Source organism: Opisthorchis viverrini (assembly GCF_000715545.1).
Source record: "Opisthorchis viverrini unplaced genomic scaffold opera_v5_157, whole genome shotgun sequence".
NCBI classification, from domain to species: domain Eukaryota; kingdom Metazoa; phylum Platyhelminthes; class Trematoda; order Opisthorchiida; family Opisthorchiidae; genus Opisthorchis; species Opisthorchis viverrini.
The window spans coordinates 101006-118276 of NW_008751813.1; the positions used below are offsets into that span (position 1 = coordinate 101006).

Below are 17271 nucleotides of genomic sequence, written 5' to 3' on the forward strand. Positions count from 1 at the left end.
AATCTGAAAAAAAGTATTCCAGAAGAACTTCGAGCCGCGGTTTCCTGGTCAAACATTTCATGCAGTCGTGCACTGAAACAATACCAATGATTTTGACAAATATACCCATTTACATATAAATTTGATTTTCACCGGAGACCAAATTGAATCTCTCATCTATGGCATTCTTCAAATGAATGTACTGCAAAAAGGCCCCCTCACTTTTCAGTTGGTATGATATTCGAGAGAGGGACGAAACCGGTCGTTCGCTGCCCAAGAGTTTTCAACAACCCCGGGGCAGTTTTCTTTATGAAAATATCTATCTGCGTCAAATGAACTCCCTGAACACTCAACTGAATATTTCATTCAGAATAATCTTCATCCGCGTGGGCTCAGGTGGGAAATGAAATTATTGACTACTGGGCTGTTTGAGGACCCACATAAAGGAGCTTGCCACACTACAAGTAGTATGTAAGTAGTATATAAGCCTTCCAATGCCTCAGCACGGTTGCCTTTATGGACTTTGAGGAGAGATGACCGGCCATCATACAGCTCCTACTGACGAAGCGGCATTCACCAGATTCTCATGACGGAGAACATTTTGACCAAAGGGCGAAGGTGCGTGCCCATACAATGCCGAGGTAGATGCTCAAGTGAGTACTGGAGTAGGCGGGAAGCTTCAATAAATCAAGTGGGTGAGATTAAGCCTGGTTCGACGGTAAAGGCAGTCAAGTGAAGGTGAGCGTGTAATCTGACCGTGAAGTGTGGTGGACACAGAAAGCCAAGAAAATGGAAAAGGCCCATGACAACAATTGTCATGACCACCAGCTGGCACCCATCTGGAACTCACAGGTGACGTAGAACCCTGGACGGTGAACGTGGAACCACCTACAGCCAAAGAGGTTTACGACTGCACATGTTCTTTCAAGCGCCACCGAGCCTCTGGTTCGGATGACCCCCTACCCACATTGTTTAAAGATGGGGGTGAAGTCCTCAGTCAGCGCTTGTCTGATCAGTTCGCTTGCACTTGGGAAAAGGAGTCTGTCCCAGACAACTGGGGAGAATCGGTGGTAGTGCTGGCTGCTGGCGGTTTTGGCGACCACAGGGAATCAGCTTGACCCCGGTCGTAACGAGACTGTTGGCGTCAATTGTGCTTCGTCGCCTTATGGTGGCTCGTGAAACACTGACCCGAAAGCAGCAGGCGGGATTCCGGCCTGGTAGGGGTTGCGTTGACCAAATCTTCACACTTCGTCAGGTACTAGAACAACGCCATACGTAGTATAAACGACCACAATTCTAGTATTCCTGGATTTCAAAGGCGCATTCGACTCGGCCGATCGATCTTTTCTGCTTGACACCCTTACCCACCAGGGAATACTACGGAACTCTGTGAACATAATACAATCCTTGTATTCTCGGACTTCCGGACGTGAGAGTGTACGGAGAGCTCTCCAAAAGCTCCCATGCACAAAGCAGTGCCCGTCAGGGATACCCACTCTCCTGTTTAACTTCGTGATCGATGAGATCATGAGACGAACGTTGGAAGGTCTCCAAAACCTCGGTGTTCAAATAGTCTGTGAGGAAAACGTTGTCGATATGGAATGTGCAGACGACATCGTTCTCGTCTTCGAAGAGGAGAAGGCGCAGGTATTTTTGGATGAACTGACCAAAGTCCTTTGGCATGCACCTTACACCCGCAAAATGTGAGGTCGTGCTTCTGGACATGCAGTCACCGAACACGCCACTTACAATAAGGGGGAAGCACTCGAACTTGTGGAACGTTTTAGGTATCCGATTGTAGTGTGACAGATGAGGTCAACGCACGAATCTGCAAGGCTCGTTTGCTAATTTGAGACACCTATGGCGTCAGAGTGATTTATCTCTGAATCTCAAGTGACGTGTGTATTAAGCTGCAGTGCGGGCTGTTTTGTTGTATGACTGTGAGACTTGGCCTATTCGAGCAGCGGAACTGAGACGTCTTCAGGTGTTCGACAATGTTTGTTTTACGTGAACTAACCACGTTCTTGGAAGAGATGGCCTTGATTACCGCTGTGAAAATGCGACTCAACGACTGGTTGGACTAGAATGGAACCCTTGATTCCACCTGTATCTGCAGCTCCCAACTCTGGTCGGTCCAAAGCAGCCGGATTACGTGACTGCTGTTATCCGACTCTACCCACCAGAACTTTGTGCACAGAAGAGATGTATCCAGTCTGTCCAGCTGAACTGGTACAGTGTTCCTCTCTTGTCTGAAGGGAGCACATACCAGACCTTATCACCCACATAACTTGGATAACCTTTACGCCTACCGTAACTGGTCCACGTTCACTACGTTTATTTCCATATGGCCCAAGTGATTAGATGGCCGAGATGGCTCAGTGGTTAGAGCACGAATTTCCCCACCGGAAGGTCCGTGGTTCGAACCCGACCTCTGCCTCTCGACTTGCCCTGTCTAAGCTTGGGTAACCTGGCGGTATCCCAGCCCTCATACTTCTTTTGGGTGGCCTGACAGTTGGGCATCGAAAGGGTGCTAAAGCGAACCGAAAAATATAATTGGTGCTGGTGGTGTGTGGAATACTTGAGGGGTGACTTTGTAGTCTGAGCCGGTAAAGTATTTCAGAAAGAAATAGTGAAATTCTTGAGAGAACGGTCTTTCTTCGAATGGAGCACGGTGTGTAAGGCGCTTGTGCATGAAAGCTATGGCTTTCAATGCTTAGCTACCCGATTTCCGAACGAACTGAACATGCCTTCGCTTCCAAGACTTGGTTTTATATTCCACTTTGCCGTTTCCCGGTGCTCAAAACTGATGTAGGTGGAACGAATCTGTGCCTACGGTGTGCGGTTTATAGATGATAAATTGAAAATTGAATTGATTACTCGGTGTGGTGTAGGAGGTCCTCTTGAGAATATCAGCGTGTCAAATTTTACCTCACCATGTTTTAAAATGTTCTTCATTGCCACGTTCCTGATTTTTATGTATTACGCACAATAAATTAGAACTCATGGTGTTTTTCACTGTGAAGTAAGGAGTAATAAGCTGAAGTGTGAGGACCAGTAAACTAAACAAAAAACCCAGAAACTCATAAAGGAAACTACTCACGAGGCACCTGAAAACTCAATAGCTTACGATTGATTTCGCACCTCTTATGGCCCATCAGGTAGGCGCAGTCTCCGAGTCTCCGTCAGCCTCTTGTTCTACGGAAGACTCACCTGAACCCCAGATGAATCTCTCATCCAAAAGACTGTTCAACTGAATTTGCCACAAAACAGCGCCGTCACTATCAAAAGATACTGCGATACCTCGAATATCGTTGTGCAGCACATTCAGTTGAGTATATCCTAAACGAGAGGTTCAGCTGCGCTTCAGGTGAGTCTCCCGTGAAAAAAAACGATACGCAGGCGAGTGTATCTGTTGGAAACAGAAGCCCCTTTGTGAGTGGGACCAATGTGTCAGCTAGCAGTCTTGTGAAGTACGACGCAAATTTCAGTTGGTATGTACATTCTCAGATTTCCACAAAAACCGAATTTTGTCCCTCCGTTTATCCACGGATGAAGGGGATTACTAATGTGAACTTTTCAGGGCAGTTATCTCTCCTTGTGGAGGGTTGCGTAGCTGACATGATGTTTAGAAACAACAACCAAGTTGGAAACAAAGGTGTTTTTTACACCAAATGTACCTTAATACATGTCTTCATATGGGAAACTCCAACACACAGGTCCTAAACTTCGGGCTGTTATTGAGAGGAATTTACTCTTTCGGGAAGCAAAGTGCTCTTTGTTTAGGGTTTGGGATTGGGCTGTCAAGAGATGTCAGCATCAAGCCCAATCTCATGGTATTTAGGATACGATTAGACAAAGGACTTTTTGGAAAACAGACGGTTATGTGCACATCCTTTAGGATATCTTGATCAAGCACGAGTATTTTGATCCAAAGGAACGGTATGTGTAAAAAAAAGCCACTTACAACTTTTGGGTCACTGGAAAAAAGCCAAACTTTTGGGTCACTGGTAGCAACCAAGGCTTGACTGGAGAGATGTTCTTTGGATCCATCCCCCTCCATATCGTCCCACACCAAACTTGAATCGATCGTGGTTGTGGTCCGTGTCTGAGCTGCCAAGCCCGGAGGTTGTTCTGTTTGATAAGACGGCCGAGCTGGAGGCGGTTGATTGAGCAGCCAAAAGCTGTTATCCTCTCCACTATCAAGCAGTTCCCGAATCAGGCTGTCTGGATGGAGGTGGGACGACGCGGAAGACATATTGGACCCAAGACACGGAACCACTTCGACCTCTTGGGGTTCCGCCGGCGTCGATGGAACACGATTGCGTAGTTGGTGTAACGTTGTATCCTCGGATGTGCTTTTTCTTTCCACAGAAGACGATAAACATGATCCTGGTGAATTTTCTGTACTCCCAGGAGGAACGGGGGTTGAGGGTCGAGCGGACTCGAGGTTCGAATTCGAGGTAGAACACCGAGAAAGAGCACCAAACTCAGAAGCCGACCTGCGACTCCCTGACCACGAAGAGGAAGGTGTACGGGACGCATCCACCGCTGCGTTAGCGTTCTCAGCCAATACGGGAAGATGTGTCAGAGAATCTTGTACAGACTCCTCCGAAACGGCTTCTTCAAGACGCGGAAGTGGCTTGAATGGCGTATATGAAGAATGCCAGGTCAGTGTTGAGGGTTGGGAACGGGTCGCCTGGTGCTGGCTTGCGTTCCAGGTTGCGGAAGCCGACAGTGCCGCGTCTGTTTTGGTATCCTGTGGGGAACTATGACCCTCATCAGATTCACCGTCCGCTGCCGACAGATGACGGAACGAAGCCGAAGAACAAGAGCATGTTCGTGAACTGGATGCAGATGTGGACGACGCCGTACCAAAGCTCTTTAACTTGGTGTTGTGCCCTGCCAAGCTGAGTAACCAATCTTTGTTCACCTGATTAAGGTTAAAAAATGTATGCATCTGCGTAACAATTTTTTCCGTGAACGTAACGTGAAGCAACCAAATCAAGACGAATCGCATGAGCTATGGCATCCTTTCGGTATGCGGAAGGCCGCCGTCTAAAGGAAAGACTAAGGCTGTCTCACTGTCAAGTTAACCTACGTCAGATAAGAGTGAGGGAACTTTCAGGTAGGAGATGGTACTTCGAGCTCACTCCGAGCAACTCGGTAGGTTCAGATCAAGGATGAATTAGCTACAGCGGATTGGGTTTACTCGCCAGTCCGACTCACCACCATAGATGGCAAAATGGATGTCATGTGACCACACTCACCGTGATGTATTCATGCAAAACCCGGGTTTTCATCTGTTTGATGGCCGCCTCATGTTCTGAGAGACGAGGTGCTTGAAGTTCATCACCCGCCACAGGGTAACTTGGCGGATGGGTTGTGTTTTCGTCCAATGGAGAAGAATCGATAGCCTCCGTAGTGTGAACTACAAGTAAATTGAATTACAGTGCAAAGAAATTATACAGAAAACTTAGGGGTTTAGAGAAGACTGGCTACAATTTCCCCGTCTGGTATGATCGAATGGTTTTCTCTTCCACAGACTTGGCATACCACACTGAGGAGGGTAATTCAATATGACTTCGATTTATACGAAAACTATTCCGTTTTTTTCTTGAAGGGAACTACTGACAAGTCGCTGAAAACTCTCACAACTCAGCAACCTAATGAGGAGTTTCTTAATGAGAATATAATGCGATATCTCGAATAGTATGCACACTGAAACGTGGAGTGGGCTTTCCGCAGCGCATTCAGTTGAGGAATATCACAAACGAGAGATTCCGCCGAGATTTAGGTGGTTCTCTCATTGAAGTAAATAAATAAATTAAATAAATAAATAAATAAATAAATAAATAAATCTAATTCGCGAGTATTTTTGCTGTTCAAGCCGCCTGAGTCGTCCAGATAGTAGTACCGTTCAAAACACCACCGACTTTGATTCGTATTTCATGAGTTCCGCTAGATTCCCTCTGCTGTACATGTATCCTAGTCAGGGTTCCTCTTCTTCTCTTTCGCATGTTCGTGTTATTCCTTAGAAAACTTCGGATTTTGGTGCTTATGCTGGCACCTCCGTGGGCACGAACGATTCACAACAGTGCTCAAGACAGCATCTCCTGGTTTGGTCTCAAATTAAACTCATCAATAAGTGCGAATCACCATACAGAAAGTGCTATTCGTGACCTGGTAGCATTGCGCATTGAATCCGTGAGCACTGTGATCTTTCTGTGGGTCTATAAAGTGTCGTTTCTCAGCAATTAATTTAATATTTTGGGATTCAAAGCTTAGCAAACTCCCGTGGTTTCAGTGACACAGGCTAGAAACTCCAATGTCTCCAAACGAACGAGAACGAATGAGACGCTGTTTATACACTATAACGTTTACGCGGCATGCTTTGTTATCCGAAAGGCCCACTGATAAAACCTATAAACGTGTGTGTGTAGGTGTATGTGTGAAAAGATTTGATAGCAGTCTAGTGTTTTGGATCGGAGGAACGAATGAACGGGTCTCCAAAAGCCGCGGGACTGTGACAGATTGTCAACTGAACTACAAACAACAAGTGTTATAAACTGAGGGGCATATGGGCGGATCGTATCTGGCCGCAAAATCGAAGTGACACCGAATATCAAATGGCAAGAAAGGTGTGTCCGCAAGAGCACATGAACAAATGACTCACCCGGAACGGAACACGGTTGTTCGTGCTGGCTTGCGCTGCTAGGGGAAACAGATGAAGGTGAGGTGACAGCAGCGGGAGCAGCTTCTCCGTTTGATCCGACAAAGTTTGCAGTGTCGCTTGAAGAGTGCAAAGCTTGTGTCGATTGCAGGCTGGAATGGAAGAACGTATTGTCAAGTAGATTAATGCCCTAAGAGCTTCACAAAACAGGCGCTGGTGACTAACAAGCCTCTTCCCGAATATAGCGGGACCGAACCGGGTGTGAGGAGTGTAATGAACCAGCATGGTGTGCATCAAACGTCGTTCACACGGTAAGTAACTCTAACGTATGAGAAATGAATTAGTTTCACAGTTGGAACACAGCTTGTTTCAGAATTGAGTACTAAGAGGATATACATCGTTCAGCTGTAGCACCCTTCCGGTGCCTACCTGCCATGCCACCCGAAGGAAGCACGACGGCTGGGATACTGCCAGGTCGCCAAAACCTAGACAGGAGGAGTCGAGAGGAAGAGGTCGGGTTCGAACCACGGACCTTGCGGTCAGCAAATTAGCGCCCTAATCACTTGGTCCATCCATGACAAGTTACACAATAACGACACATCTCAGCTCGACGAGCTGTCGAGATCCCCGTAGGAATCTTGAGTGTTGTGCCGGAACGCATTGATTAGACGGTCAGCGATGTGAAGCTGCGGTCATTGGATAAATGGAATCAATTCGATTTTGTCAGATAACTCCTGGTGGTCGTACGATTATCCAAGGATGAGCGCAACTTGTTAGGGAATATCCCATGTGCCAAGAAAAAATTCGCACTTTCCTTTCGGTTCATTATAAGAATTTTTGAATGATTGTCTATGGATGTTCAGCTGTAGCACCATTTCGGTTCCTAGCTGCCATGCCATCCGAATGAAGCGCGAGGGCTGGGATACTGCCAGGTTGCCCAAGCCTAGACAGGGGAAGTCAAGAGGCAGAGGTCGGGTTCGAACCACGAATCTTCCGGTCAGTGAATTCGCGTTCTAACCACTTGAGCCATCTCGCCCTCTATGGATGTAAAACAGCGAAGTACTGGTAAACAAGACTACTGTTACCGAAAGTAGCGGCGCTTGCCCTGGTTGGTCAGTTCACCCGACGAATTCAGTGAATCTGGCAGCCCCACTTAAGCAAGTACCTTATTCCGGATTGTTGGGCTGACGACCATCGTAATAAGCTGTTCCCAGAAAGGATTCATTTCTTTTTAACAGGCCGGAAGTGATCTTCCATTTTGTCAATTACTTCGTTCGTACGGATTACCTGCTTACGCAACCTGTTGATAAACTGGACTCACTCTAAACTGGCCCCATTGGTCACTGGATTTCCATGTGAATTTAGAATGCGGCGCAGTACGTCCGTCCCAGACAAACCAGTAGTGGAAATGGTGGAATCCGTTGTCCGACTGAGAAGCGTATTGATCAACGATGAAGTCAGCAATGAACGGAGCTCGGCTTTCAACGAATCCGACGAAAAGGTACAGGTCGGCTCAAGACTGGTGATCTCATTCGGCTGCCTAGTGGATACAAGGGGCTCTTGATTTAGTCCGGTGGTTGTTGAGCTGGAAGATGAGGAAGGCGAAAATTTGGAGTCCCCAGTTTGATCCGGTGCCGTTGGTAATGTCATACTGGAGGTGGGTAACGGTGGCATCGAGGTCGAGTCTGCAGGAACAGACAATGAGGCAAGTTCCTTGGAGGCCTCGTGGATTGCCACGTTGGTTAGTCTGGCCGCCAATTTGTTGACTGTAGAAGAGAAAGAGCGGAGGATAAAGTTACCCAACAACAGAACAACCCCCTACATATACCAGAAAAAGAACTAACCGGATTTCAACACGGCCCGCTCGTCAGCCGACAAACCAGTTAGGGATAACCGAGGTGCCAGGGGCACATTCGAGGGTACATCAGCACTTTCACGAGAGTTCAACGTATCGTCTGGAATAGGTGGAGAGCTATTGGGTGCCAAGACGGCAGACAAGTTTGTTGGTTCACTTCTCTGGAAAGCACCGGTGGAATCAAGTTGGAATCCAAGCACCGGCTCCTTGGAGGGCTAAAAGAGGGGCAAGTGCAGGGAAAGTCAATTTTCACGATATTTCCAGTCATCCGGCGATCTACCAAGGGACTACAGCGAACCTTCCAAACACTCTATTTCAAACGGATTTCCATCAGAGCCAGTAAAACATAAGTCGTAGGTCGATGAACTTAAGAGTAGCGGAGAATGCACAACTGTTTAATCAAGTTGAAAACGCAACAACTACTGAGGGTGTGTTCCATTCATCTGAGTAACTTCGAAAAGTACGTGTTTCAAGAGTGTTTCTTTTGGGGCTGCGGTAGACACCCCTCCTCCGCCTCATCATCGTCACTGCCAGGAACTGTCGTAAATAAAAAATAATAGCAACACCCTTTCGGTGCCTAGCTGCCATGCCTCCTCGAAGGAAGCACGCTCAGACCTAGACAGGAGCAGTCAAGATGCCAGGGTTGGATTCGAACCATGGACCTTGTGATCAGTAAGTCCATGTTTTAACTATTGCGTTATCTCGAGCTCACAACAGCCAAACCCAACTATATTCCGAGATTGTCTTTAAGAATAAAAAACAAAAAAGTATTGACGAAGTAGACAAACGAGTGACGGATGGTCGACACGCCGGATGAAGTAAGAAATGGGCTGGACTTACAGATAAGTCGTCAGTCAGTGGTTCCTCTTCCGGTAAGGTAATTCCGATGGATGAGGATGATTTTCGAGGGGTTGGAGTCACATCTTCAGACACGGTATCTGAGACAGAATCGGGTGAATGTTGCACCTCTGAGAAGGAATCCGGTTGAACCAGCGATGATGACGATGAAGATACCAGAGTCGGACTAGTGAGACTGGGTAAGTCCACTGGAGCACGAAGCGAGGACACTTGGGAACGGACGAGAGCAGCAAGTTGTTCAACACATGGTTGTGGCAGACTTTTGAGTAAGGGTTGCTTGGTTGGGATTGAGGGCTGCGGAATTGGGAGAAACGGTCGCTAGTTGAAGCACCGATGTTTCAGATACAAATAGTCAAGAGAGAATGTTAAAACAGGAAGAAAACGGGCAAATCCAAACTTTCATCAACCCCTTCATTTACCCGATTGTGTTGCTTGTTCAAGACCACTGCATCAAGTCTTTCATGCAAACACGATTGTTAGTTCCAGGGGCTTGAATGACTGCCGCTTGATCTTTGAGTTGTCCACAGAGCTTGCCGACTGGATTGTGAACGTTTTCTCATCAATCGATCTGTGCCCGTTAGAGCCTTGTTGGCTGTAGTGAGTCGCCTTAGTTGTTTCCGTTTCGTAGGGGCTTGACAGCTACGTCGCCAGTCCTACTTGCTCTTGTTGCTACCCGACTAGTTAGTTTGGGGCTACTTACACATAATAGACCAATCTCAGTATTGAGAATACTTAAGCCTCCAGGTTATTGGGAGGCTTCCTAATTCATTCCAATGAAACTCAACAGAGTGGTTCGAGAAAATGGATCACTTGGTGATACACCCCATACAGTGGCCACTTCTCTAGACAAACTATAGACGACCAATCCATCACGAGCCACACTGTTCCCGCTGTTAAACTTTATCAGTGTTGTTCTACTGAAATAAATCCACCTCATACACGAATGCGAGATGGACCAAGTGGTTAGGGCGCGAATTCACTGACCGGAAGGTCCGCGGTTCGAACCCGACCTCTACCACTCGACTTCCCCTGTCTGGGCTTAGACGACCTGGCAGTATCCCAGCCTTCGTACCTTCTTCGTGTAGCATGGCAGATATTCATTGAAAGAGTGCTACCGATTTTATTTTTTTAAACACGAATGCCCAATTCATAACACTTACTACAAAGTCTACAACTATTTAGAGACCGTTGCCGACCGGTCCTGTGAGTCCTCGCCTCAGAAAGTATTCGCTGTATCAGATTTTTGTACAATATTTATACAACAACATTGTTAAGTCACTTCATCGACGCAGACGTATCGATATGAATTCTAGACCCGAATAGACGAATCTAAATGAGAAGTCAGCACACATGCACACTCCCCAATAGTCACTTCGCCTGGCGATGAGTTGTCCAGTTCACCGAGTAGGTCAAATCTAGGCAGTGACAGAGTAATGGAATCGGATGAATTTCAATGCAACGGCGAGCGTTTCTGCAACGGCCCTATCCCAAAAGTTTTCCGCAATGTTTTTCTCCAGCCTTGTCACACTAACCCACATCGAATGAGTCTCTCATCACACCATTCGCTGAACGCTGGGGTCTATAGTCTGGGTCCAGCTGTCAGTCAGCGGCGATACTGTTTTTTTCCGGCCTTTAGGTATCCTGGCAGTGTACCAGCCCACGTCCAACCTTAAGCTGCATAAATAGTTCCATACCACGGCCACCCTCGGGTTGTGCCACCACCCAAGTAAGTACAATTACTGCAAAGCCACGATGCTCCACATCCATGTTTCCCCACTGCCATCCCTCCTTGTTCCACTGACGCAGATCCTACCTGTAGGCAATTCGGACATAGGCCCGATGAAGTTTCTAACTACGGGCAATCCAACACACACGCCACCTTGCGTCCGCTTTTCCGAAATCCATTGCAGTATAATGTGCGAGCCCCAAAGCAAGCGACTAGTGAGTGTTAGGTGCGCGCTTTGGATACGATGGACGATGGGCGTTAACATGATCAGGCAACTGTCGCACGGATGACAACTTTTCCAATTGGGGACGAAACGTTTGCAAGTTAACTCGGCGAACAGGTCGACGGCCGTCAACAGTCACAGTGTCATTTCATCAAAATACGCCGTCAGAATTCGCGGTGTTCTAACGTCCGGACTTCACAGCAGGAAAAATACCGTATGTTGCAAAATTACACCCAGTTGTGAATGACGTTGGTGTTGACAGGAGACTCAGATGAATCTTTCGTCTATGTTCCTCAAATGAACGGCAAAACTGGTATTGGGCTATCGAAGAGTTGTCAGTTACCTTACAAGTACTGTTGTCAGGACAACACGAAAGAAGCTGGAACTTCAGGACTAGCGAAGGCATACAAACTTTGTCGTCAGTCTACTCAAATAAGCGATATGAAAGAAAGACACGTCACCGGCCTTGCAAATATGCGGTAACGATAAAATTCAGGATGCACTCAAAACACGGCTATCCAGGGGCGTTCAGACCGAGGATGCATGGTAGACTGTTGTTATCCCCAAACTAGACGTATTCAATGAGTTACCGATCCAGTCTAAACCACACGGATCACTGCACAGCTTACTTGGTTGCATCCAGTCATGTCAATTCTTCCATTGCGGGATGTGTATTGTTCACATTCACATCACTCTCGTTTGAACAGTCGTCCTCCTGTCCTGGGGCAATTATTCTGTTGAATCCACACCAAACGGGGGGGGGAGCACTGGACTCGAGTTTTGCTCTTATTAGAGCTCATCAGCAGTGCATATCCAATGGCCTTGTCGGGTTTTGAACTCCGGGCACCTGACATACGCCAGGACAGGAGGAAGAGTGTCCAAACGAGAGTGATGTGAATGTGAACAATTCTTCCATTGTTTACTGATTCACATGCGGGTTCTCGCGAAGGACTGGAGATCAGCTGCGAACATGTACCATGTGAAGAAAGCTGGATCAGTCAGACATGTAAACACAACAAAGACAACAGAGGGAACTCCACCAACCCAAGCAGTCGCCGGCTGACTAGGGCGGGACAGCATATCGATTCAACGCTTCAAGCTCACAATTGCGCATCGCCAATCAAACAAGCGGGGGATGCTCAGAGCAGTTGTTTGTGATGACAACAACAGACTTTGTATTGATCGTGTATTGATTAGTTAAGCGTCTTGAGTGCGAATAGGGAAGGTGAACTGCACTTGGGGCTACCTATTCCCATTGGTCCCCCAATTGCTGTACGGTTAGTGGCTCCTGTGATGGAATGAGTCGACTTCACGACTGATCCGTCGGCCACAATAGGCAATCAAAGGATAGGTCCTCTTGATAACAATAATAATAATAATCGTTCAGCTAGCTCGTACCTAGCTGCCATGCCACCCGGAGGAAGCACGAGGGCCGGGATACTTCTAAGTCGCCCAGGCCTAGACAGGGGAAGTCGAGTGGCTCTAACCACTTGGGCCACCTCGCCCCCGATAGGTCCTCTTGGATCGAGATTCAACGCCGATCCAAGTAAAAAAAAAACCCCATACCCCAAGTTGAGGCCGAACGTCTCTATTTGCAAATTAATGAAGTCACAAATGAATAATCAAAGCCCTGCAGGAAAACTTCTAGTTTCTGCATGGAAAACCAACATACTTCAGAGACTTCAGGCGGCATTTCCCGTGAGCTCTTATCCGGATTGTCCTGTGCAGCAAAGCCTTCAACAACATAGGCCTCACGTGGAGTCACTTGCTTCGCAACCAAGGACACCGGTTCATTCACACTCTCGGCTGACAAGTTTTCGTCTCTGATATGAGCGTTGGTTGCAGCAGCCATGCGTAGACGGGCCAACCTCGATTCGATTGTGGCCAACTCTTCACTAGGGGAGGGACAAAAACATCCAGAAAACAATGACGCAAAATGAAGAATGGACATGTAAAATCCACGAGATAGTGATGGTGCAGGAGGTGAGGAAGAGAGAGTGATAAAGGCCTGAATGGATGTGATCGGATGCACTGGTCGATGCCGAGGTATATCACAACGTCTCCTATAACCAAATTCAGTCCTACAACCTAGACATATCAGTCCGGAATGGGGAACAACTGAGAGTAACACATGAGGGCAATGCGCACTTTGTGAACTCTTGGAAATGAGCAACGAACCAAAAGGAAGTTGGACATTCCAGCCTCATTTTTCCATCAGTAATGGAGTTGAACTATGTGGCGAAATCCTATCATTGGTAAATTGATTGATCTTCAAAAGGAAGCCTAGCTGACTGACTCGTTTTTTTTCAAAAATATCCTTCAATCGAACATGTTGCGCAGAAGCCGTCTCACGTTTCAGTTGGAACGACATTGTTTTTGACGCAACACTGCTTATAAGGTTGCGGACTAGCAACAACAAAAACCATAAAAAAATTCCGCTGAGTTTCGGTTGAGCTTCTCGTGAACGCTTAGCTTGAAAACGAGTGTATAGCTTCACCTGCGTAGAGCATAAGATTGATGGAAACTTGGTAACTATGCCCACCGGATGAGCTCCCAGAAGGGCGGAAGCGGTAAAGCATATATATATATATATATATATAGGGAGAGAGCTGAACTGCCGCTGTATCGCAGTGAAACGCTAGCACTAAACACTGTGTATTGCTACCGGTGGCCCAACGGTGATAGCGCGGTCACTGCCGTTGCTTCTCCCCAACTATTTAGGACTGTTTTCAATCAATCTCAACTGAATTACAGCTGAATCTTTCGCTTAGGATTTTCTTTAGCTGAATGCGTCGCACTGTCGGAGAGTTCCCAGTAATCTCACGGGTAATGTGTTACGGATGGTAAAGGGTATAGCACAGCTTGATGAGCCACCTGAGAAAGAAGGTAGAGGTCGTTTTCTAAGTTATGGTAACACGGGCAGATGAGCCGAGTACAGTAAAATCCTGAAGATGGACGCCCTAGAACAGTAGTTCTCAAACAGAACCAATAGATTGGATTCGCGTTGAAATATGTGTTGAGGTGCCATCGTTGGATGAGTGACCAAATAGCATGACTGTTCTGCTTACCAAAAGATTGACTCCCACTTTCGCGTTCGGACCATCAGTAGAGTCGACACCCCATTATCATGCATGGAACATCCCTATGCATCTTCGCTCATTGCAACAGGTTTGCGGATTGTCGCTGCTGAGAGCGTGAACAAACCTGGAGAGTTCGTTGCTAAAAAGCTTGACAAAGTACGTAGTCACGTTGTTGCCAGTCAGTGTTGCTTAACCGCGTTGAGGGTGAGTTAGAGAGTGTGCTCACGCGGAGTGCGGACGGGACAGTTGCACCGTTTATCATTTGAACGGAAACCAGTGAGCAGTCGCTGATGAAGTATCTAACACGTGCATGCATGTTGAGACTTTCTGCTGGGCACTTAATCTGGCTGTTCTTAGATATTGTAACAGACTTCACATTTTTCAAAATGGAACACTTGTTTTCCCTGAGTGTCTATCAGTCGGCATTTTAACCCATCTATTGTACCCATTAGTGTACAGTTACCCGCTTAGGACAGACCAATACAGGATTAGGTAGGCCTCTTGACGTGCGAACACTGTCAGTACTCTTCAGGAGAGCAGGCCTGTTTACGAAGAGAGATCCTTTTGATGGGAATGACTTCTACTGTCAAAGTAATGCAAATGAAACAAGGGCTGGCCAGCACCGGACATGGAGGGACAGAGGAGCGCTTAGTTGGAACCAACGCTGCGGACAGTGTTGCAAATTAAAGGTTCTTCATGTGTGATGACATTCACACTTATTCTCCAACTTTATGGCTATTACTGCCATCACAGTTAAAGCTCATTTCGAAGGGACGACAACGAAGTTGACCGCACAGGATCGGGTGATTATCAACCAGTCACTATATGGTGAGCACCTGCGCGGCTTAGAGAAAATTTGCATGCCGTCGGTCGCGATGAAATGACTGTGGAGATTACACTACTTGCTAATGATAAGCAAGAATCAGGAAGATCAGGCGAAAGGGTGGCTGAATACCGAAAATCCGACAAAGATGAAAACCAGCAAGTGTTATACAAGGAGCAAACATCAAAAGCTCACTCTAATAAGGCTTGCTCTCGAATGAGATCCGATTCGAGACGAAGTCGCGGTGATTTGTCGACACGATGAGTTGCGCTCGACACTAAGTCTCGCTCATTGGCAGATTCGTTCCTCAAAATCAGTGATGGTCGGGAAACAACGAAGAGCGTTGAGTGCTCGTCATGAACGAGTGATTCGGCGCCGGGCCGGAGATTACCTTCGAATGACAGTGTAAGACACGAATCGCTGAGGCTTTTGGCTTCTGAAATTAAAATAATATTAGTGGAAAAAATCAGGTATCCCAACTGGCCACAGAAAGACACGGCGAATGTATCGCAGAGAAACTAGGGAACTAGTCAAGGGTCTCTAGAAAGTGTTTTTTTGTGTGACTGAACGTAGTATTGCTTAGCGTGATCAGAACTGTTTTGGGAGAATTTGAGGCTAGAGGTTCTTATCCAAGACTGACAATTAAAGAGTAGACAAACCATATGTTCGGGATCGGACCTCCAGAGATTGCAGGGTTCAAGAACCCCAACAATGACAAAACCAATATCCAATGACTGGTTGACTTGTGAACACAGCTAATGAACTTGGAATTCATCGGCCACGGTGCGTTTAATTGACGGGTAATCTTGACATAATGCAACTGCAAGTATCCGACATCAATGGAAAAACATGGATATCGACATTAATCATGACGTACACGTTACCAAATGAACGAATCAAGTTCATTTGCTGCGTGGAATCAGAGAGGCATAAGAATGGTATGTCAAGAAAACCGTTCAGCTGTAGCACCCTTCCCATGTCTAGCTGCCATGCCATCCAAAGGAAGCACGAGGGCTGGGATACTACCAGGTTACCCAGGCCTAGACAGGAGAAGTCGAGAGGCTGAAGTCGCGTTCGAACCTCGGACCTTCCGGTCAGTAAATTCGCGCTCTAACCACTTGGTCCATCTTGCCCACTATGTCAAGAAATTCAAAACCATAATTCATTTACACCCAAGCTTAGCAAATATAATAACAATAACAACACCCTGCTGGTGTTCGGCTGCCAGGTCATCCAAAGAAATTGTGAATTTGCCCAAGCCCGGACAAGAGATTCATTTTCACCCGCGCTTAGCAAATATAATAACAGTAACAACACCCTGCCGGTGTTCGGGTGCCACGTCATCCGAAGGAAGCACGTGAGCCGAGACATTGTGAATTTGCCCAAGCCCGGACAAGAGTTGTCGGAATGCCGGGGTTGGGTTCGAATCACGGACCTTCCGATCAATAGTCGCGCCTTGAACACTGGGTTATGAAAAAAACAGGCACCTGACCATTCGATTCATACGAATTTCAGACTGAACTAGGTTAGAAAGGAACAAAAGACGTAGCATACGGGAAGTGACAGAGGAAAGGCTCGCTCATCTAGAATTAATGATTTTCACGCGTCGCTTATGAACTTCGAAGTTCAGAATGAAGTGTAACCGAAATTCAAATACTGCATCAAACGGCTTCAGTGACGTGCCTAATCCGTGACCAGGTCACCACTTGTAGAAAGCCTCTTGAGGCACCGTCACACCATCGGTCGAAGGTACTCCAAGTGATCGGGTCCAATGTTCGCTCAATCACTGGGACGACCTTACCGAGAAATAAAGAACCTCAGGTTAAAATTTGCTTACCTGGAGAAATAAAACCAGTTCTCGGCGTCCCACGCATTTGCTGGCTTACGTCACCTGAACTAGCGGAACCACTGTCATTTCGAATAGGGACAGCGGGGAGCGCATTGGGAGACGTCCAGGAAGGCTTTGAAGTAGGCACGTGAGTAGCTTCTGCATCTGTTGGAAAACAGCGTGACAATTATATATATATATATATATATATATATATATATATAGTGTT

At 46.9% G+C, this 17271-nt stretch overlaps 1 protein-coding gene across 1 annotated transcript in view; it reads right to left on the reverse strand.

Annotated features, from left to right (window-relative positions):
* Positions 1–2361: 2361 nt before the first annotated feature.
* The window catches only part of T265_07051 (hypothetical protein), a gene marked incomplete at both ends in the record, with an annotated part of 37953 nt that continues 23043 nt past the window's right edge, over positions 2362–17271 (reverse strand). Inside the window, 11 exons of the mRNA XM_009172480.1 lie at positions 2362–2577; positions 2701–2808; positions 3944–4909; positions 5247–5407; positions 6653–6801; positions 7971–8415; positions 8494–8719; positions 9345–9656; positions 12984–13206; positions 15410–15650; positions 17052–17207. Coding sequence (XP_009170744.1) covers positions 2362–2577; positions 2701–2808; positions 3944–4909; positions 5247–5407; positions 6653–6801; positions 7971–8415; positions 8494–8719; positions 9345–9656; positions 12984–13206; positions 15410–15650; positions 17052–17207 — 3203 coding nt within the window. The remainder of the gene's footprint in view (positions 2578–2700; positions 2809–3943; positions 4910–5246; positions 5408–6652; positions 6802–7970; positions 8416–8493; positions 8720–9344; positions 9657–12983; positions 13207–15409; positions 15651–17051; positions 17208–17271) is intronic.